Source organism: Corvus hawaiiensis, chromosome 29, assembly GCF_020740725.1.
Source record: "Corvus hawaiiensis isolate bCorHaw1 chromosome 29, bCorHaw1.pri.cur, whole genome shotgun sequence".
Lineage (NCBI taxonomy): Eukaryota > Metazoa > Chordata > Aves > Passeriformes > Corvidae > Corvus > Corvus hawaiiensis.
This window is the reverse complement of record NC_063241.1, coordinates 3,396,418-3,418,287: the sequence shown is the minus strand read 5'-3', so window position 1 is coordinate 3,418,287 and position 21,870 is coordinate 3,396,418. Positions and strand designations below refer to the sequence as shown.

General features: G+C 58.9%; 3 protein-coding genes across 3 annotated transcripts; 1 reads left to right on the top strand and 2 right to left on the bottom strand.

Annotated features, from left to right (window-relative positions):
* Positions 1 to 313: 313 nt before the first annotated feature.
* ITGA10 (integrin subunit alpha 10) lies at positions 314 to 10,539 on the bottom strand. Its single transcript, XM_048288796.1, has 30 exons — positions 10,401 to 10,539; positions 9,572 to 9,683; positions 8,871 to 8,968; positions 8,710 to 8,789; positions 8,497 to 8,611; positions 8,300 to 8,427; positions 7,610 to 7,758; positions 7,086 to 7,236; positions 6,837 to 7,002; positions 6,671 to 6,744; positions 6,378 to 6,522; positions 5,943 to 6,091; positions 5,711 to 5,854; positions 5,225 to 5,428; positions 4,994 to 5,124; positions 4,417 to 4,583; positions 3,601 to 3,743; positions 3,391 to 3,498; positions 3,231 to 3,316; positions 3,020 to 3,161; positions 2,512 to 2,604; positions 2,359 to 2,435; positions 2,176 to 2,259; positions 2,005 to 2,089; positions 1,826 to 1,939; positions 1,664 to 1,747; positions 1,443 to 1,556; positions 1,245 to 1,337; positions 842 to 1,012; positions 314 to 610 (listed from the first exon to the last, which is right to left on the bottom strand). The coding sequence occupies exons 1-30, from the start codon at positions 10,450 to 10,452 to the stop codon at positions 554 to 556; spliced, it is 3,516 nt and encodes a 1,171-aa protein (XP_048144753.1). The 5' UTR covers positions 10,453 to 10,539; the 3' UTR covers positions 314 to 553.
* Positions 10,540 to 12,351: 1,812 nt separating this feature from the next.
* PEX11B (peroxisomal biogenesis factor 11 beta) lies at positions 12,352 to 15,250 on the bottom strand. Its single transcript, XM_048289041.1, has 4 exons — positions 15,113 to 15,250; positions 14,725 to 14,852; positions 14,428 to 14,629; positions 12,352 to 13,927 (listed from the first exon to the last, which is right to left on the bottom strand). The coding sequence occupies exons 1-4, from the start codon at positions 15,166 to 15,168 to the stop codon at positions 13,558 to 13,560; spliced, it is 756 nt and encodes a 251-aa protein (XP_048144998.1). The 5' UTR covers positions 15,169 to 15,250; the 3' UTR covers positions 12,352 to 13,557.
* A 461-nt stretch (positions 15,251 to 15,711) lies between these two features.
* Positions 15,712 to 21,561, top strand: LIX1L (limb and CNS expressed 1 like). Its single transcript, XM_048288785.1, has 6 exons — positions 15,712 to 16,033; positions 16,284 to 16,447; positions 17,393 to 17,533; positions 18,141 to 18,236; positions 19,608 to 19,685; positions 19,771 to 21,561. Exons 1-6 carry the CDS (start codon positions 15,736 to 15,738, stop codon positions 20,011 to 20,013), a joined length of 1,020 nt encoding a protein of 339 aa, XP_048144742.1. The 5' UTR covers positions 15,712 to 15,735; the 3' UTR covers positions 20,014 to 21,561.
* Positions 21,562 to 21,870: the final 309 nt, after the last annotated feature.

Sequence of the window (21,870 nt, the reverse complement as noted above, 5' to 3'; positions counted from 1 at the left end):
CCACAGAGACTGGGAAAATCCAGCTGGATCCTGGGTTTATCCCAGTGCTTTTCCCTGTTACCCAGCATGTCCAGCTCCCCTGATGTGGATTTCTGGGGGGGCCACACCCACGCACTTCCCGTTTCCACTTCTTCCCTCTTCCACATAGTGCTGGAAATCAGGAATTCGTTCCCTGTGGTCCTGGATTTAACCTGGATTTAAGTCTGAAGCCAGAGAGGGCTGGGATTTGGATCTCCCCCATCCTTCTGTGTTGTATTTGGGATCAGTCTGGAGGTTTTTCCCTGGATAAAGAAGCATTCCTGTTCCCAGATCATCTGCGTGCATGGGGATGCAGGACACGGCAGTACCGCAGGCCGGAGCTTTATTGCTGGAGCTGCTCCATTCCGGCTCACTCCCACTTTTCCCACTTCCACATGTGCCCCCAGACCCTCTGGCTCCACCCTCGGGCCACCAGCCTCATCCCTCTGCGTGCCCAGGAGTCCCGAGCCCCGGGATGGCCCCGGAATGTGTCCCAGGAGGTTCCGGAATGTCCTCCCGCAGCAGAGCTGCCACCTCAGTGCTCCTCGTCCTCCTCCTCCCGGGAGGGCTTCCGGTGGGAGAAGAATCCCAGCTGGAGGCAAGGGGAGAAGAGGAAGGGATTGGGGGAGTGGAAATGTCCTCCCTCGGGGGGACATTGACACCTCCCCCTCGGGATGGCATCATGACCCTCTGAAGGTGACATTGTGACCCTCCCCCAGGGTGATATCATAGCCCTCCCAAGGTGATATCACGACCCGCCCCCCCCCCCCCTCCTCCCGGGTGGCATCACACCCCACCCAAAGCGGCATAATGACCCCCTCACCCTCCAGAGGCCAAGGCTGAGCAGCGCCAGGAGCAGGAGCCCCCCCAGGGCGCTGCCCCCCAGGATCCACAGGGACACGGGCACCCGCCTTCCCTGGAGCACTTCCAGCACCAGCTGCAGGAACACAGGGATTGGCAAGAGGAACAGAGAATTTGGGGGAGAAAATGAGGACTGGGGGAGAGGGGGGGAAACAGGGAATTTGGGGAGGAAAAATGAGGACGGGGGAAACAGAGAATTTGGGGGAGAAAACTGACTTGGCTGGAAAGAAGGAATTTCGGAGGAAAAGCCAAGGGTAAGAGGGGAAACAGGGATGGGGGTTAAAACAGGCATTGAGGGAGAACGGGGAATCTGGGGAGGAAAACAAGGATGGAGGGGGGAAAATGGGGAATTGGGGGCGTCCTACCTCCCTGCGCTGCGCCCCCTTCTCCAGCACCAACACGCCCCCCGCAACCCCTAGCCAGACACTGCTGACAATCCTCACACTCTGGAATTTCACCTGGATATGGGAAAAGGTGGGGGGGTCTGAGCCTCGTCCCCCACCCGGGATCCTCCTTGGAGCAGGGGGACTCCCTAATCCCCTGCATGCCCCCGCTTTACTCACTCCGCTGAAGAAGCTGTCATGGAGAGTGCGGAGGAGCTGGACAGAGACTCCCCCGCCACGCTCCAGCCTCCCCAAGCGGCAGCTCAGCTCCTGGCACCAGGTGTTGGAACAGTCCTGGGGGGCAAAAATTTGGGGGGGAGTTGTGGGGACCCCCCCGAACCCTCCAAATCCTCGGGGGGGGGGGGGAGGGAAGGAGGGGGGGAAGACGCAACAATCCCTACCAGCCTGTCCAGGTGCCGCAGGGCCTCAGGGGGCACCGGGACCACCTGTGTCCCCTCAGGGGGGGGTTGCAGCACACAAGTGGCCTGGGGAGGGAGAGAGGGAGTTCAAAGGGAGGGCGCAGGGACCGCCCTGGAACCCTCCTAAGTGTCCCCCATACTCACGTTGTCAACCAGGACACGGGTGACAGACAGGATGGTGGCCTGGCGGTGGCCCAGTGCTGGTAGGGCCATGTGCAGTGTGACGTTCTGGATGGGGTAGCACCCAAAATTCTGCACCTGGAAGGGCGCACGATGAGCCAGGGCTCCCCTGGGTGCCGCTCTCCGGGCCCCCATCATCTCACCTTGACCGTGGTGGTGAACTCGGGGCCGGAGCTGTGGGTGAAGGTGCCAAGGGGATGAACCTCGTAGCGATGCAGGTCGGTATTACTGGGGGGGGGGCACACAGGAGGGTCACATCGTGTGTGTCCCCCTCTGTGATCCCCCCGCTCTGCCTCATGTTCTCCCAGCCCCACCTGGACAGGAACAGGTCAGGCTCATAGAGGATGGGGACAGAAAGCGTGACAACGTTGTCCTCTGGTGTTGCCTCGGTGCTGTCACTGGACAGGGAGGACACTCGGGAGGATCCCCAGACTCCACCCACACTCCGGGGGTGGGGCCCCTTCCCCGAGGGTTCAGCACTCCCCCCATACCCCTACCTGGTGGCCTGGAGCATGACTTCGGCATGGTCCAGAAGGACGGAGCAGCTGAACTCCAGCTCCAGGGTGAAGGACACCTGGGGGGGCTCAGACGGGTGTGGTGGGGGTTTGGGGGGGGTCCCAAGGGGCTCATGGGGGTCTCAGGCGTCCTACCTTGGCCTGTGAGCGGAAGACGGGGTACCCGACACTGCAGTGCTGGCGCTGGCCCCCCAGGGCTGAGCACTCCAACTTCACCGTGCTGGGATCCTGCCAGGGGGACACGATGGGGGCCAGGACGTGGAGTTGGGGGACTTGGGGCACTGGGAGGTGGCAGCAATAGACCCCCACAGGGGGATACTGGGGGGGCCACAGCGGACCAGTGGAACCTGATCTCCCACCTAGGAGGGGCTGGGGACACGATGGACCCCCATGTCCCAAATGGAATGAGCTGGGGACACGGTGGACCCCCAGCTCCCACCTGGGAGACGTTGGGGACACAACATACACCGCTGTCCCACTTGAAATGGTTTTGGGGACCCAATGCACTCCAACCCATCCCACCTGGAATGGGTTGGGACAAGAATGACCTCGAGGTTCTCCAAAGACCTGGGTCTCCATCTTTGCCCTGGTGGGAGAGTTTGGAGGGGCTCCTCAGGAATTTGGGCCCACCCCCAGGCTGTACCTGGAGCACGAGACTGGAGAAGTGGAGGTTCCCGGGCAGGTGCAGGCACAGGCTGGCATTGTAGGCATTCTCCTTCTGGTTCTCCAGCTCCACCTCCACCAGCATCCGCCTCCGGCCCTTCCGCAGGATGTGGGGGCTCTGCCTGGAGGCCGGGGGGGTCACAGGGGATCCCAGGGACGCCATGAGGACACTGGGGGGACACTGGGGGTACCTGGAGCCCACAATGTCCGTGGTGGCCTTGAGCACCAAGTCGGTGACACACTCATCATCGTCCCCACAATCCTTGAAAAATGGGATCTGGAAGGAGCCAGGGGTGATCCTGGTGTCTGGGGATGATCCCAGTGTCCAGAGACACCCCTTCCAGTACCCACCAGTTTACGGATGGTGGTGGGAGATGCCTCATCCAGCACCGACCTCGCAGCTGCATCCAGGGCCCAGGTGAGGGTGAGGCTGAGGGGCCGCAGGTAATCTGAGGTGTCCTGCAGAATCAAGGGATCCCATCGGCCTCATTCCAGTCAGACCCTGGGAATGGGGGGTGGGAAGAGCCCTCCCATGGGGCAGGGAGGAGTCCTGGGGCTGACCAGGACGTGGAAGGGGACGCGGACGCAGCTCTGCCTTCCCAGTGGGAACTCAATTCGGCGCTGCAGCAGCCGGCGGGCGCCCGAGTCAAAGGCAGCACGGGATCCTGGGATCCGCTCCTCCAGGGATACGTTGTACCGGAGATCTGGGGGATAAGGGAGCAGGTCAGGGACCAAGACACCTGTGGGAGTGGGTGCACCCCACCCCAGGATGCTCCAGTGGGACTCCAGGGAGGTCCTGGGATGCTCCAGGGACACGCTGGGCTGCACCGGTGAGGCTCCAGGGAAGGTTCAGATGCTCCAGGATGTTGTGGTGTGCTCCAGTGGGGCTCCAGGGATATGAGTGCTCTGTTGATATTCAAGGCACACTGCAGGATGCTCCTGGGAGATTCCACGGCCACCCTGGGATGCTCCAGGGGTGGTCCAGGATCACCATATATACGGTCTGGAAAGATTAAGGGAACGCCCGTGGGACACTCCAGGGACATCGCGATCCGCCAGCAACACCCTGGGATGATCCAGGGCCCTCAGGATGCTCCAGAGATGCTCCAGGAATTCTCCAGGACACCCTGAGACACTCCAGGAATGTTCCAGGGACACTCTGGGACGCTCCTGGAATGTTCCTGGAATGCTCCCAGATTCTCTAAGGATCCCACCCTGGGATTCTCTGGGGACAGCCAGGGATGCTCTGGTAATACCCTGGGATGTTCCAAGGATGCTCCGGGACCCTTTGGGATGCTTCTGGGATGCTCCAGGGACAGCCGGGGATGCTCCAAGAATGCTCCAAGGACCCTGCGGTCCGCCATTGCCAACACTCACCAATATCTATGTCCATGGGGTTCTGTGTGCGTGTCTCGGCACAGAAGCAGATCCGGGCCCGGAGGCAGACAGCGCTGGAGCCGCTGCGCTGGCAGTTCCGTCGTGTGACACTGACAGCCGCCGGCTCCACAGACATCCACGCGGACACCTGCACGATCCAGCGGGACCTGAGGGACACAGTCACACCTGAAATCTCATCGGGATCATGTGGGGACAGGGACATCCACCCTGCCCTACCCTGGATCTTGTCACAGGGGAAACTGAGGCATGGAGAGCCCTGGGAGGATCCCGGGAGCATCCCAGGTTCCCACAAGAGGAAACTGAGGCAGGGAGTGCCTGTCCCCCCGAATGTCCCCATAACCCACATGTCACTATTCCCGGCGTGTCCCTGTCCCCGGGGTGCCCCCATCCCCCCATCTCCCTGTTACGGATGTGTCCCTGTCCCCCGCAAGTCCCTGTTCCCTGGGATGTCCCTGCCCCCCCCCCCGGGATGTTTCTGTCCTTCTCCATGTCCTTATTCCCGGGGTATCCCTGTGGCCGGGGTGTCCCTGTCCCCGACCCCCTGACCCCTACTCACCGCAGCACTACAGCCGCACCCTGCGCCCCCACGGCCACGTCCACCAGCCCGTCCCCGTCCATGTCCACCCGTCCGTCCACGCTGATCCCGAAATACCGGAGGCTCCACCCCAGCGCCGCCGCCTCGATGCGCTGGGAACCAGCGTTGTGGCATCGCCACTGGCTCGTACAGGGTTGTGCTCACCGCAACCGTGGCACCCAGCCCCTCCCAGCGCTCCCAGCGCCGTCTCACCTGCTTGTACTGGGGCAGGAGGGTGCCCGGGGCGCCGTGGAACACGTAGAGAGCCCCGCGGTGCCCGTCCTCCAGCGGAGCTCCCACCACGGCTCCAGTCAGCCCGTCCTGGCTCAGGTTCGGCACCGCGCCCAGGGCGGAGCCGAATCTGGAATCCTGTGGCCTCGGCTCGGGGTGCAGCGACCCCGCGGGGATCAGGCGGTCCTGGGAGGTGCGGAGGGGCCCTCGGTACCCCCACGGGATAGGCACCCCCTCAATCCCACTGTGTTCCCCCGACCCCCTCAAATCCCCTCAGTCCCTTGCATCCCTCCAATCCCTCAGCATCCCGCTGATCCTCCCAATCCCCTGCCCGCAGAGCACCCCGATCCCTCTGTCTACCCCAGCTCCCTGCCCCTCTCACCTGCCCCCTACCCAGCCCTTCACCTGCCCCACACCGTGTAGCTACCTCCCCACTCGACCCCTCCAGGCCCACACCTGCCCTCTCACCTGCCCCACACGGTACACATAGACCCTCCCCGTCTCCCTGCTCTGGCCCCTCAGGTAGGTGGGTGCTGCCACCAGCAGAAGGTCACTGTCCCCATCTCCCTCCAGGTCCAGGGCCAAGACCTCGCTGCCGAAGTAGGAGCCGATCTGGGGATGCAGGGGGCTGTGAGGCTGAGAGGGGGTGGGGGGCCCAAACTCCCCCCAAAGACCCTCAAGGCCCCCAGCCGCCCCCCACCTGCTCCCCCATTAGTGCCTGGGCCACCGTCACGGTCCCTGTGGGGTCCAGCTGGAAGAGGACAACTTTGCCCTTGTGCTGGAATCGAGGGGCTCCAGCCACAAACAAGCGCTGCCCCCCCGGGAGCTGCAGCGAGGACACGGAGTACCCTGGGGGGGGAAGCAGGGTCAGCGGGGGGGACAGCCCTGGGGAGACAGGGTCCCCAGTGTGTTCCTGGGGCACCCCAAATATACAGGACATGGAGCACCCCTGGGACATGGAGCATTTCTGGATCACCAAGCATCCCAAATATCCATCACATGGAGCATCCCCACTTCATCCCTGATCTCCAGGACATGAAACATCCCTGATTCATCTCAAATCCCAAGGATATGGAGTATGCCTGGTTCACCTCACATCCCTCGGGACACCCTCATCCCTTGGGATCCCCCATACCCAGATATGCTGCATGGTTCTTCAGCTCCAGGGGGAATTCCTCCTGAAACGCTTCGCGGGGTGGGACAATGCGTCCACGCTGGCTCTCCTCCAGCACACCGCCCTCCCAGTCATAGGCTCCCACCATTCCAAAGAGGATCCCATCCTGCCAGGATGGGTGGGACATGTCACCCTGGGGACACCACAATGCCTCAGTGTCCCCGACCCCCACCGATGTCACTCTCCCATCCCAGGACACTCAGCAGGGCTGGGATGGGCTGAGGATTATTTTCCACCTTTCCCAGTGGGATCACCTCGAGGCGATGGATGGAGAAGCCGATCTGGGACATCTCCAGCTCAAAGGCGCTCTCGTTGTCGCCATGGGTGCCTGACCGGGGCAGGAAGGACACTCTGTTCCTCCAGCTGTGCTTCCAGCTGGAATTCCCAGCCCTTCCCGGGATCCCAGCCTCAAGCCGGCACCTTCCAGGCTGAAGATCCGATCTCCCAGAGCATCCACAATGTCACTGAGGGCAGCCTCATCTGTGACATTGAAGAAATACTTCTCATCGGGGTCGCTGGCGATGGACTTGATCTCCCGGATGAAATCCTCGGGATCCTGCTGCCGACGCAGGTAGTGCCCCAGGACCTAAGGGAGGGACAGGGGTCAGCAGGAGCCCGCCCCGGGGTTAAGGGGAATGCAGGGGTGCGGCTCGGTGGGAGGGGCCTCACAGCGATGGCGTAGCGGGTGACATTGTGCCGGTCACACTCCGCCAGCGCCGCCGGCAGCTCGTCCCCATCGTGGGACTCTCCGTCCGTCACCACCAGCAGCAGCCGCGTGGCCCCCGGGCGCCCGCCTTGCGCCGGGCTGAAGGACTCTGTGCTGCAGGAATGTGGCTGGCAGAATGAGCCCCTCTTCCATCCCCATCCTAATACTCTTCTCAATCCTGACTCTGCTCCCAACCCTGACCCTGATCTCAACCCCAACCCTGATCCAGATCCCAGTCCCGATCCTGAGCCCAATACCAACCCCAACCCCAGTCCAAATCCTGACTTGATCCCAAGCCTGATACCAATTCCAATACTGATCCTTATTCAAATCCTGATCGCAACCTAGACCCTAATCCCAATTCTGATCCCAATCCCAGCCCCACTCCCTCTCCCAATCCCAATCCTGATCTCAATCCTGACGTCAGTCCTGTCCCCAATCCCGCCCCCATTCCCAATCCCGCTCGCATTCCCATTCTAGAGCCCACCATGCCTGCCGGATGGCCATGGCCGTGCGTGTCTCCCTCCCCTCCTGACGCGTCAGGTTCCGGGCGGCCTCAAGCAGGCGCTGGGCTGTGGGGTGCTGCCCCAGTGCCCACTCCTGCACCAGCCGCTCCCCATACTGCAGCACCCCCACCTGAAACAGGGAGAGTCAGAGCCAGAGGGAGCCCCAAATCCACAGAGACATCCCTCAAATCCCCAGAGTGCTGCCCCGGCATCTGCTCGTGCACCACCCACTCCCTGTATGGCAGCCTACCTCACATTTCAAATGGGGGGGAAACCTGAGCCAAGGATCCCCCCAAATCCACAGGGAGCTCCCCCAAATCCCACGGGAACCCCTAATCCCTGGAAAAGGGCACTTTTGGCCCCTCCAAAGCCATCTCCAGCCGGCATAGTCCTGGGGACAATGACGTCGCCCCAGGGTGGCATCTCCACAGGGGTGGCATCACCCCGGGACAATGGCATCACCTTGGGGAAAATGGTATCACTTTAGGGGTAGCACCATCCCGGGGGTGGCATCACCCTGGGATAACGGCATCACCCCAGGGACAGTAACATCACTCCAAGGCTGGCATCACCCCAGGGGCAACAGCATTGCCCTGGAGACAATCATCTTGCCCTGGAGACACTATCCCAGCCTTGGGGACACCGTGGTGGCCAAGGTACCACGCCCTGACCTGGGTCTGCCCAGGACCAATGAAGAAGCGTCCCAGGATGTTCCCAAGGAATGCCTGCACCTCCTCCCAGGGGTAGATGCTGTTGGAGCCGTCCAGAACCAGGATGATGTCCATGTAGGTGGAACAGCCTGGCAGGGAACACGGTGACACCAGGATGGCACATCTGAGTACATCCCAGTACGTCCCACCCTACTCACGCTGTGCTGTGGGTGCAATGGTTCCCACAAGCTGGAGCTCCTCATTGAGTTGGACACAGCGGCCAGAGCTGAACACAGAGGTGCCACATTCCTGGGACCAAAGTGGGGCGCATGCCTTGGGGGGTGACATGAGGACACAACAGTGGGTGATGTCCATCTCCCTCCTCCATCCCCCACCATGCCTCAGTTTTCCTCTGTGGACGCTCTTCTTACCACAAATCCACCATCCTTGGAGTCCACCAGCGTCATCCCAAGGTGTCCAGCGCTGCTGCGGAGCCACGGAGCCGCGGCCCCTTGAGGACATGGGGACAGAAGCAAGGTGAGCACCGTGGGGCCCCCAGGCCTCACCGGTCACAGCCACCCCCCCCCGGTACCGAGGCTGGCTTTGGCACAGGAAGAGTTTTGGAGTCCCACGCTGCACTTGTAGATGTCACCTTGACCATTCCCATCCCACGGGGCTCCCACCAGCAGCCTGGAGGGACAAGGAGGGGACACAGAGAGGGACACGTAGTGGACACCGGGGATGTCATCACCCCCGCCCTACTCCAAGCCAGCCGCCACGTTTTGGGGGCACCGTGCCAGGCCCTGCCGCCCACACCGTGGCACCGAGGCCGCTTCCGTCTGTCTGTCCAGCCGTCTGGCCACAGCCTCCTGCTGCTCTGGCCCCTGCCCTTCTGTGCTTCCCCTTCTCAACCTCAATCTCCTCCCGCCCTGCCTCAGTTCCTCCTTCCCAAACTCACTTCTCCTGCTTCCCACCTCAGTTTTGTCTTCACACCTCAGTTTGCCCCTCCCTTCTCCCCTTTTTTGACTCAGTTTCCCCCACCCACCCTCAGTTTCCCTCCTCCCCTTCTCAGTTCCCTCTTTCCCATCTCACTGCCCCCTTCCCGTTTCCCCTTTCCTACCCCACTTTCCCCTTTCCTACCTCACTTTCCCCTTACCTACCTCATTTTCCCCCTCCCTGCTTCAGCTTCCCTTTCCCCACCCTCCTTCTCCCCGTCCCACCTCAATCTCCCCTTTCCTGCCTCACTTTCCCCTTCTCTCCCATCTCCCCCGGGTCCCCTCGGGTATCACTCACCACTTGTTCCCATCGCCCCCCCACTGCAGCACCCGGTACCCAAACTGGGACTCGGGGGACCCCTGGAAGACCCGCGGCTGCCCCACGTCGATGTTGAATCCCTCACAGAGTCCTGGGGAAGTGACGGAGGGCCCTGAGGGTGGGGAGGGCAACCCGCACCCATCCAACGGCACCCGGGAGGGGGATTGGGGTGCCCGGCGCCCCACTGGGGGGGGGAGGAAACTGCGGGGAAGAGGGGAGGCACCCCATGGAGAACCCCCAGCACCCCAAACACATCTCTGCCACCCAAATTAAGTCCCTAGCCCCGACCCGAAGCCCCGCGGTGCCCAGCGCTGCCCACGTGCCTCAGTTTCCACTGCGGCGGGGAGCGTGGGGGGGCCCCAATGGGTCGCAGACAGGCGGGGGGGGGGGTTAACCGGCCCCGACCCCCCCGGGGGAAGGGCGGGGGGGGGGGGTAGAAATGCGCTTTTTTGTCTTTAAAAAAAAAAAAAAAGAAGAAAAAAGATTTTCCATTAAAGCCGGGTTTTAGCTCCTCTTACGGGTTCCCCTTCCCACCCTCACCCCAAATCCAAGGAGATTTAGGGGTCTTCTCCCTCTAAAAAAGCTCCAAAATATATTGGGCGGGGGCAATGACCAAAACCGGCCTGGTTTACCCCAACCTTTTCCTCCCCCCCCCCCCAGACATTCAGCGAGGGGGGGAACCACGCGTGGCTGCACTCGGATTAATGAGTACCCGGCTCCGCACCCTCCCTCCTTCTCCAACAGTCCCAAAACACCCCGAAATTGCCCAAAAACAGGGGACTGGGGGAGGGGAGGGGGGGGCTGTTACCTGGGAGCAGGAAGAGCGCCAGAAGCATCCCCCGGCTCTCCGTGCCCCACATCGCCGTGCTGCAGCTCAAAGGTGACTCTGGCTCCAGCCGGGACAAAATCCCGGGGTTTTTCCCTTTTTTTTTCCCTCTTTTTTTCAGTACATTTTCCCTCCTCCTTCATCTTCAATTGGCTGCTAAAAATAAATGTGGTTTTGGAGGGGGGGTGGGGGGCAAAGAGTTCGGGAAAAAAAACAGGCGAGGTGGCACAAACAGGAAAAAGGGGAGCGGGAAGAAGGGAGGAGGTGGGTGCAGGATTTTGTGGGGGGCGCCGGGCGTTCCGGGGGCGCTGGAAGGGGATTTTTCACTTTTCCTGGCAAAATGGGGTGGGAAAAGCGTGTGTCTCCCCCAGGGACCAAACCACACAGAGGTGGCAGTGGCACTTGGATCTTCCCCGTGGGGACCGTCAGGAGGGGGATTGGAATAAGGGGTCTTTGGAGTCCCCGTTGGGCTCTGGGTGGGGTTTGGTTTGGGCTTGGGTGGATTTTGTGTGGATTTAGGTGGATTTTGGATTGCCACGTCCTCCGGGTGACACTGCCACCTCCCGGACTGAGATTTTGAGTGGGTTCGGGAGGGGAAAAAAAAAAAAAAAAAAAAAAAAAAAAAAAAAAAAAAAAAAAATTCAAACTCTGCGATTTAGGACAGAGGCAAACTTGTGCTGCCAGCGGCTGTGGGATGGGCTGGAAATTTCGGGGAAAAAAATAAGGAATGAGGAGAAAAACAGACAAACAGCGACTGTGCAGCCCCAGCTGTGGCCACGGACGGCCCCGCCCAGGTAGGGCCCCACCGGCATAGGTAGGGCCCGCCCAGATCACAGGGGAAACTGGGGCACAGGGGGAGCCTCCTCCCACTCCAGATTCTTTCTCCTTCCCAATGCCCAAACGCCACTGGACAACCCAAATCCCCCTCCAAAATCCCTCTGCCGCACCTTACACACCACAACTTCCCCCCCCAAACCTCCCCGGGGCAGCCCCTGGGGTGCAGAAAGTTGGAGTCCGGGCTCAGCCGGGGCAGGAACAGCAACGCCGGAGAGACAGGATGGGAATGGGATGGGGCAGGGAAGGGACTGGGTATCCCCTCTGCCCACCCTTTGACCCCAGGGAAAAATAGGGATGTCCCCTACCTCCCAGCTCCAGGGCTTCTCCAAAGTCCCCTGAAACCACAGGAGGGTCCCAGCCCAGTGCCCCCAGTTCAGCCCAGTACTCCCAGTCCAGCATTCTCAGCCTATCCCAGTGCCCCCAATCCAGCATTCCTGCACCTGGGATGGGGTAACCTTGGATGTACAGACAGATGGGAAATGAGGTGCTGGAGAGCAGCTGCAGGAAGGGCCCTGGGGTTGCTCGTCAGTGGCCAGTTGGGTCTGAACCAGAAGTGTCCTGGCAGCCAGGAGGGACATCCATGTCCTGGGGGGCAGCAGGCAGGGATCCAGAGGGGACTGACCTGCTCTGCTCTAGGCTGGGGCAGCCTCACCCCCAATCCTGGGGGTAGTTTTGGGCACCGCAACATAAAAAAACCATTAAATTACTGGAGAGTGTCCAAAGGAACGACACAAGGATGGGGAAGGGTCCGGAGGGGCCACACAAAGAGTGGCTGAGGGCACTTGTGTTGTTTCAGCCTGGAGGAGACTGAGGGGAGACTTTGGGAATCTGCAGCTCTGATCTCTGCCCCCTGTGACCAGGGACAGGACCCGAGGGAACAGCTGAACAGGCTCCCCAGGGAATGATCCCAGCCCCAAGAGCTCCAGAAGTGTTTGGACAACACTCTCAGGGTGGGATTGTTGTGCTGTCTGTGCAGGGCCAGGAGCTGGACTCAGTGATCCTAGTGGGTCCCTTCCAGCTCGGGATATTCTGTGACTGTATGATTCCCAGACCACCCCAGTGTCCTGCATTTCCCCAAATCCCAAGACACAGGGACTGGAGGCTGCTGCACTTTAATAATTAAATTAATTAATTAATTACACTGACACTGTGGGATCCCCTGGAACACTTCCCGCCCATCCCAATTCCCACAGGGATATACACTGCTCCAAAGCCTTTAATGCCTGGTTTTCCCAGGAAGAAGCCTTTGGCACAGCCCAGATGGGCCCAGGAGTGCACGGTGTTTTGGTATGGAGCTCCCAAAAAATCTTCAAGAGGATACTCCTGCTCTCCCAGGGACAGATACAAGGATAATCTGCCTCTGGAATTAAATAATTCCCAGCTCCCAGTGTGTCCCTGAGTCCAGGGCTTAGTAATAGACATCAGAGCTGGGCTGGGGCCCCACACAATCCAGTGTCACAGAATCCAGGGAAAAAGGGAATTCAGTGAGGCAGCAGCGCCAGGAATACTGGGTGCAGGGAATCCCGACAGAGAACCAGCCACACTCTGATTTATCCCAAAAAACGCCACTGAACAGGGTATCTGGGAAGGGAAGTGCAGCCGAGGTGGATCTGTGTGGTTCTGGGCAGAGGAAGGGAGGTGGATCTGCTGGGAAGCACTCAGGATGCCAAGTCCCCTCCGTGTTCTCCGACGGAGAAAAATCCATATGGGAATACTGGGAGTAATCCTTCAGCTTGGTGCAACTCAGTCCGGTCACTTCTTTCCCCCAGGCTTTCAGGGAGGGTTCAGGAGGGCAAATTCCTGCCGAAATCTTCCCTCAAAGCCATGGATTTATCCCTGACACCCACTCTTCCCATTCCCCTCTCCCTGCACTCGGATTTCTTCTAAGGCAGGAAAATTGTCCAAACGATTTGCAGTTGGATACACTATCCGGCACTGGAACCATCGCAACGCCGTGGCTTCACATCCACCCCACCACCCCAAAAACCGTGAGAAGCCCCCAGCGATCCACATTTTTCAGCCCCAAATATTCCCCGCTAGTCGGCTCCATGTTAAAGGTGCTTCCCAGACAGAAAGGGGGAATGTTGAGCCTCTAAAATTGCTGGAAAAGTCAATGGGAAGAACCACATTTCGGGAGCTGATGTCGCTGTGGGATTCAACGTTGTATCCAATGCTGGAACCTTGTGGCTCCAAGGAGTCAGGAATGATGGGAATGGAATCAGCCAGTCAGCTCCGGAGGTGTCACAGCCTCTGGGATAAGCCCCCAGGATTCCCAAACATCCCAAGGAGGTTCCTGGGATAATTACGGCTTCAGTTTGAGCCAGGGATGGAGGATGGTGAGGATGGAGAGCACGGAGGAGGTGAGGCCACAGAATGCCACGATTCCTGGACTGCTCCGGCACAGCCCCAGCTTTTCCAGTGGGATCACCAGGTCACAGGCATTCCGGAGCAGGTCCAGCAGTAGTGGAGGGTTGTCCCGGAGCACCTGGAGCAGGAGCTGCAGCTGGAGCTGCAGGTGGAGCCGGAGACGCTGGATCCTGCCGTCAGCCTGGAGCTGGGGCCTGTTTTCTGGGCTCTTCCCGCGCTTCCTGGCCACCTCTGTGCGCTCCAGCAGCACCTGGATCTCGTAGGCGTCCCGGCTCAGGTTCACTACCAAAGCAAACAGGTAATACCTGGGAAAAACAGGGAACAGGGATGAGAGAGTGGGAAACTGTGGCAGCAGAAGCCTCTGGCCACTCCCAACAGCCACAGAAATGCCTGGGGGGGTGGAAAAGCCATGTTCAGCAGGCAGGAACCTGCTCTCCCATGGGGATTCCATTCCCTGCCCTCACTCAGGATTTCCATTGCCCAGTCTCCCTCAGAAAGCCTTTTCCTGACCTCCTTCAGAAATTCACTAGTTGCTCTCCCTGGATGAATTTCATTCCCTGCCTTCTCTTGGGGCGCTCATTGCCTACTCTCCTTCAGTAATTCCACCCCCTGTCCTCTCTTGGGAATTCCATTCCCTATTCTCCCCAGGGGAATCCCATTCTCTGCTCTCCCTCAGGAATCCTATTCCCTGCTCTCGCTTGGCAACCCCACCTCCCTGCTCTGCTCACCCGACAGACCTGAGGAGGCTTTTCCAACCTTCCTTTCACAAATGCCCCACCAAATCCAGACACCTCTCCCCACACACCTGAAGGACCTCTGGCTCCACTTGTCCGTGTCAAGGCCAGGCAGGATCCCAGTTTTCCCGGCCCACAGGACGTTGTCACAGGCCAGGAAGAGGGCGCGGTTCAGGTGGGACAGGGTGAGGCAGAAGCGCAGGACAGGGTCGGGTAGATGCAGCGAGCGCTGAGCCCCCCCCAGGGCCTCGGCCGAGCCCCCCAAGCGCAGCACTGCAGGAGGGGGACACGAGGGGGTCACTGAGAGTTTCCGGATCCCCAGAGCCGCCCTGTCCCCCCTCAAAACTGCTCTGACCCCCCCCACTCACGCTTGCGGCCCAGGCTCAGATGAGCCTCCAGGTGCTGGAGGCGGCTCAGGGTCCCGGAGCTGCCCCCGGAGCCGTTCCCGGCGCGGATCAGCGCGGCCCCAGCCAAGGCACAGGCGTACTGGGCGGCCCTGGGGACAACGAGAGAGTCAGGAGGGGGCAGGGGGCACTGGGGACATCACCCCGGCGCCTCGGACCCCTCTTCTCTGGGCTCTAAGCCATCCGTGACGGCCCACCCGCCGCCCCGGGACTTTGGGACCCCCGTGATCCCCCTCCCCGGGCTCTCCGTGATCCCCGCTGCTCCCGTGACCGCCCCCTCCGAACCTCCATGACCCCCTTGCCCCGCACCCCCCCCCGTCTGCCCGCTGGGCCCCAGAAGCCGAGGCTGCACCTGAGGAGGCGCTCCCGGGCCTGGCTCTGGGCGCTGAAGCGCACCCAGGCCTCCATGGTGGAGCGGGGCCACACCGGGCCCGGTCCCGAGCGCGACCCCGGTCCCGAGCCCGGCTGAGCGTCACTTCCGGGAGCCGCCGCGGCTCGTTCCCATTGGCTGTGAGAGGATCCGCCCGCTCCTACCAAAACAGAGTCCAGGAATGGGCGACAGCCGCAATCTCCGCCTCTAAATCTGTGTCGAAGAGTTTGATTGGTTTCTTTTGTCATTAATTGCTCCTCCTGATCAACAAGAGTGTGACTGCCATCCCGTATCCCCATCTCTGCTCTTTTGTGCTTCCTGCATTTTGATTCGTTTGTTCCCGTGTCACCGTGACAAGCCCCGCAGCGCGATTGGAGAACGGCCGCTAATCCCCGCCCCCTGACGGCCCCGCGACCACACACCGCTATTTGTGTCAGTGGGCGAGTGCGCCGCGCCCTGTCCCCGCCCCGCCAGCCGCGCACCGCGTTGTGATTGGCTCGCTGCTTCTCTCTGCTCCGCCCCCTCGCCGAACCGGCGCTTCTATTGGGCAGCTGGGCGCGGAGCGGCGCTGATTGACAGCGCGGCGCTGGGGAGGGAGCGCGGCTATGGAGGCGGTGCGGGCGCAGCGGCTGCAGCCCGGGGTGGGCGCGGGGCCCCGCGGGGCCCGGCCCGGCCTCACCGGAGCCCCTGCAGGGCTCGGACCGGCAGCGGGAACGGGGTCGGGGCTGGGGCCGGGGCTGGGGCTGCCGCCGCCGCCGCCCCCGCTGGGTCTGCAGGGGCCCCCCGCGCCCCCCGGGACCGGGGCCGGGGCCGGGGCCGTGCCCGGGCCGCCCGCGGTGCTGCGGGAGGCGGTGGAGGCCGTGGTGCGGAGCTTCGCCAAACACACGCAGGGCTACGGCCGCGGTGAGCGGGACCGGGGGCGAACAGGCGATGCCGACGGACAGCTGGGGGGGGGGGGGAGGGGGGGGGGAATAAGATTTTCCCTTATTCCCTTTTTTCACTCTTCCTTATTTCCATGCCCCATTTCCTTCCTTCCTCACCCCCTTCTCCTTCCCCCCTTGCCCCTTTCCCTTTTTTCCGTGCCCCATTTCCACGCTGCCATGCCAATCCCGGGGGGTTCTGCCCGGCTGGTTCTCCCGGCTGTGTCCGGCAGTGAACGTGGTGGAGGCGCTGCAGGAATTCTGGCAGATGAAGCAATCGCGCGGGGCCGAGCTGCGCAACGGCGCCCTGGTACTCTACGAGATGGTCCCGGCCGCCAGCCCCCCCTACGTCTGCTATGTCACCCTGCCCGGGGGCAGCTGCTTCGGCAGCTTCCAGGTACGATCCCGACCCCGGGAATGCCTCGCCTGGGCCCCCACCGGAATCGTTTCCCAAATATCTCCTCCCTGCGCAGGCGTTCTCCTGCCGATTCCAGCCCCTGGGTCTGGCTCTAAACATCTTTAGTTCCAAGGAAATTTAATTGCAAGTTGCTCCTGGCCTGTAAATCCCTACCAGATCCCTATCTGGGAAGATTTGTCTGTGGATTGTGGTACTTTTTGTGTCCTTTATTCCCTATCCTGGTCACCTACACCTTAGTGCTGAAGTAGGAGATGGGATATCAGGGAAAACTGTTGGATTGGCTGGATCTGATCCTTTCTTCTCCCTCCCAGGATTCAATCCTTCCTTTTCCTTCCCAGGATTAGGCAGGGGGATAAACTGGCAGAGGAATATTCCTGTGCCAGGGCTCAGGATTTGTCCCAAAACCTCTTCTCCAGATGCCAAAAGACTCTGGAAATCAAATCAGAACATTGGATCATGGCGTCCTGGAATGGCTTGGGTTGGAGGGAACCTTAAACACCATCCAATTCCAACCCTGTGCTGTGGGCAGGGTGCCACTGGAGGAATCCATCCCTTTACCCCTCCTGGGAAAACTCCTGACCCAAATCCCTCACCAAAGAGATTAAAGTCCCAATGTCCCATCAAGTCCTGGCTGCGTTCCAGATTCCTTCCTGCCCTTCCTCTTGGCTGGGGAAATAGATCCAAAGGAAACAATTCCAGCAGCCACAGAGTCATCCCATCCCAAAATCCTGGTCTTTGGGGGGAATTTGGGAATGGTTTGGGTATGAGGTAATTAATTAATTGACAGTGCAATGGGAGGTTCTGAACCTCTTTTGATTCTGGGAGTGCAACTTCCTAATTCCACCCCCACTCAATTCCCATTCCTGGTGATCCACGGGCTGTCGGGATCCTGGGAATGTCCCGACGGTGGCTGTGTGTCCCCAGTTCTGTCCCACTAAGGCTGAGGCGCGCCGCAGCGCGGCCAAGATTGCGCTGATGAATTCCGTGTTCAACGAGCACCCTTCCCGCCGGATCACTGACGACTTCATCGAGAAGAGTGTCTCCGAGGCCCTGGCATCCTTCAACGTGAGGATGGGGATGAAAAATCCTGGGAAAAACCTCAAATCAGGGGATTAGAACTCCTTGGTGGGAGGGGGGGGTTGATGGAGTATTAAGATTTTAAGTGTAGCTTAATTCCCATTCTTCTACTCTTTGTGCTGCATTCCAGGGTGGAATAACGAGGCTGAGGTGTGGATTTTCCTGGCCCTTCCGTGACTGGGTTGTCACATCCTAGTTTTCCTTAAAGCAAAGATTTTCCAGGAATTTTAGTTTCTATCACGGGGAGCTTTGCACTCTCATTTTCCTGCTCTGATTATGTCGGAGGGAATTCTTGCCATGCGGCCCACAGTGCTCTGTGGGCTCCAGGATGTTGTGAGAGCCTTGGAATCAGTGCAGGAAAAATCCTGTTCCCAGGGGATTCATTGCTCCAGGAGAGCCAAATGTATCCAGGTGCTGTCCCAAATTTGTCCAGGGAGTGCCAGAGTGGCCCATGCCATGCGGTCGCAGCTGGATTAGCTGGATAAGTCAGCCTGTGCTGGCATCAGGCTCTCCTCTGGGAATTCCAGGAGTGGGGATAGTGTAGCGGGAGCAGGTCCAGTGGGAATGGCAGCTCCTGTCTGGAATGTCTCTGCAGGGCAATCGAGAGGAGGCGGATAATCCCAACACTGGGATCGGGGCCTTCCGCTTCATGCTGGAGTCCAACAAGGGAAAATCCATGCTGGAGTTCCAGGTACTGTTTCCAATTTTTGCAGCTACTGTTCCTGATCTACCCAGGTGCCATTCCTGATTTGGTTAAGGGATATTTGGGTTGATCTCCCAGCTGCATTTTTAGTCTTTTCTATAGAAAATGAACTCAGGGTTTCCTTCTAATTCTGGTCGGATTTGGGGTACTTCCAGGTGCAGCAAAGTCCTTGGGATTGGGTTTCTCAGTGTCAGGGAAATATCCCACTTTGATATTTCCAGGTGGCACCTCCAAATGTCGTAATTGCAGCAGTCCAGTTAATTAGTGGGATTCATCTCCCCCTGAAAACAGGGAAGCAAGAGCTCTCACAAGGAAAGTGGGAAGATCTTTCCTCCAAAGAGACTTTGATTTTGGAATTGGGAGTCAGTGGTGTCATGACACTGCCCCAAACCACAGGGATATCCTTGTATCCCATTGGAATGTGGGAATGTGGCTGGGAAGAACATCTGGACAATGGGAAGTCTGAGCTGCCAAGGGAAGGTGCTGGAACATGGATCAGGATTAGGAGAACAACTGGGAATGGAGAGTCCTTTGGGGTTTATTCCAGCCTTTCCAAAGAAACAGCTGGGAGCAGAGCCAGGGAAATCAAGTTTGGACCTCCCTGTCCATCGCAGGATGTTGTTCCAGTAGTTCCTTGGGATTCCTGAATCCTTTTAATCTCAACTTGGCCTTGGGTAGGGACTGGGAATGATTCTGGAGCACACATCACCAGAGCTGGATTTTCATTAGAGGAGAAATCTGGCCGTGACACTGCTCCAGGGTTTGGATCCAGCTTTGGAATGTGGCTGTGTTTGGGATTCTGTACTTTTCCAACCCCTCTATTGGCTCCTTTCCCTGGTATGGGAATGCTCCGGGGCAGGAGGTGTTTATGTTCGGGGCCCTGTTTACAGATGGAGACTCTGGGATGGAGATTCCCAGCTCCATCTGGGTTTGGGAAGCCTGACAGGTCCCAGTTTTTAGGCAGAATTTGTGTGGCCTGGAGGGAGAAATCACTGGAAAACTGGAATTGTCCCTGGTGCTGCCGGTGGTTCAGCTTGGAGAGGAGAATCCCAGAATTCCCAGGACACAGGGAGCATTGGAGGCTCTGTCTCCATTGTAGTCCACATTAATCAGGGAATTTTGCCCCAGTGTCCTGGTGCTGGTGGTGCCTGCGGCTGAATCCATGTCCAGGGAAGCTGCCCCATCTCTGGAAGTGCTCCAGGCCGAGTTAGAAGGGGCTCAGAGCCACCCAGGCAGGTGTCCGGTGTCCCTCTTGGGCTCCATGTGACTCACAAGGTCCCTCCTGCCCCGCCCCACCCCATGATTCTGTGATCCCGGTCCTGTATCTGCTCTCATCCTGCCTCCCTCTTGCCATCCCAGGAGCTGATGACGGTTTTCCAGCTGTTGCACTGGAACGGGAGCCTGAAGGCCATGCGGGAGCGTCAGTGCTCGCGCCAGGTGAGTCCAGGACTGCTCAGGGGCCACCTCGATCCCGCTGCTCCTTCCCATTCCTAAGCTTCCCCCTGCATCCCATTCCCACCAGGAAGTCCTGGCTCACTATTCCCACCGTGCTCTGGACGATGACATCCGGAACCAGATGGCCCTGGACTGGGTGAACCGGGAGCAGAGCATTCCGGGTGCCCTTTCCCGGGAGCTGGCGGCCACAGAGCGGGAGCTGGATGAGGCCCGGCTGGCCGGGAAGGAGCTGCGATTCCATAAGGAGAAGAAGGACATCCTGCTGCTGGCGGCTGGCCAGCTGGGCTCGGCGCACTCCTCTGGCTGCTGAACCCCAGGATCCTGCCCCGGGATCCCTCCTGGTGCTCCTGACACCCTTTCCTGAATCCCAGCCCGTTTGCACATTTGAAAGAAATTTAGGGAAAAAGCTCCAGAATGGATTTTAGCAGTTTCATCCTGGCTTTTAGAGCTGCTCCTCAGTCTTCTCATTCCCTGGAGAATGTCTTATTCCTTTGAGAACCCCTTGTTCCCTAGGGAAGTTTTTATTCCCTGGGAATTCCTCATTCCCTGCAGAATTTTTTCTGTCCCTTATTTTTGGGGTTCCAACCACAGTTTTTGTCCTCTCCGGACTCCATTGGTACTGGAGCAGGCAGGATTCCATGGAATCCAGTGTTTCCTCTGGAAAAGTCCTTTGGACCCAATGCCTGGCACCCCCTCTGTCCTATAGCAGAAAGGGATCAACTGAACCTCCTTGATGAGCTCCTTAATTAAATCTCAGTGGATGCCAACGTGTGCAATATCCAAAGGGAGTGAAAACTGGGGTTTGGAGTTAAATCTGGGATCAGCCCACAGCATTCCAGTCCCAAGCACAGCACGATCTGCAGCTCCCCCTGGAATTGCCCTGTCTGTGACCAAACATCAGCATTGGCCTTTTCATGGAAGGTTGGAAAAGTCTTGGAGAGTTTGGGAATGAGGGAGGGATTTGCACTAATCATTCCCTCTTGTATCCATATGGAATTTAGACTATATTTAGCTTTAAAAACCTCTTTTACGACATGGAATTGTTCAAACAGCTCCAAGTTCCCCCAGGAAAATGTCCGTTTATCCATGGAAATTTCCATCTTACTCCCCTTTTCCCTAGCAGACTGGAAATACAAACTATAATCCCAAGACAGAATTCCTTCTTCACCCCAGCTTAGAGCTTTTCCCACTTCTTATCCTCTTAAACCCTTCAGATTCCACTATTCTACCCTGCTTCTTCCCTCTGCCTGACCGCAGGATATTCCAGCAATAACCATTGTTTTAGGATAATATTGGAATAATTCCATTATCTGTAGGTACCCCACTTTTATATCCGCATCCTAACGAGACTATGTTGGGGGTTTATATATTTTTTATACTTTCTATAACACTATTAACATTTGATGTCGCTGGAAATGGGATTTAAAAGGGATGAGGAGTTGTGGAGTGTCATTTTCCTGAAATATTGGAAAATTTGGATTTGGGAATAACGTGGAGTTAGTCCCGCAATTTATTCCCCTGATTCCGCACGTGAGGGAATCCCTGAAGCTCCTCCCAGCACTTCCAGTGGCGTCCTTAGGCTCCGGGTGAAGAGATCGGGGAGGATTTGGGGGTTTCTATCCCTGTGGAAGAAAAGAAAGAAAAAGAAAAGGGAAGAAACCGGATATTCCATTGCTTGTGGGATTGGGGCGCCGATTTGGAGGCTCCAGATCCCCTTGGAAGGTGTAAAATGAACAAATTCAAGTTTTCTCAGTATGGAAAAAGTTGTGCTCCTTGTGGAGGCAGTGAAATTAACGGGAATCCGGCGGGATAGACACTGGTGTGGATTTTGTACAATAAAACCAGCGATTTTGCTTAACTTTGGTGCTCTTGCTCATTTTGTGGGGCCAGTCGTGCCCAAAAACCGCTCTGAGCCGCCTCTGCGGGGTTCAAAATCCCCGGGGACAAGAGAAGCATCCCGACCTTCTCAGTATGGCGGCAAGACGTCGTGACCCTCCCAGCATGTCTGAACGGGCGCTTCCGCCAGGCGCCCTCCCCAACATGGTGGCGCACGCGTTTCCGCCACACACCCTCCCCAATATGGCCGCGCCGGTGCTTCCGCCACACACCCCCCCAATATGGCCGCGCCGGTACTTCCGCCACACACCCTCCCCAATATGGCCGCGCC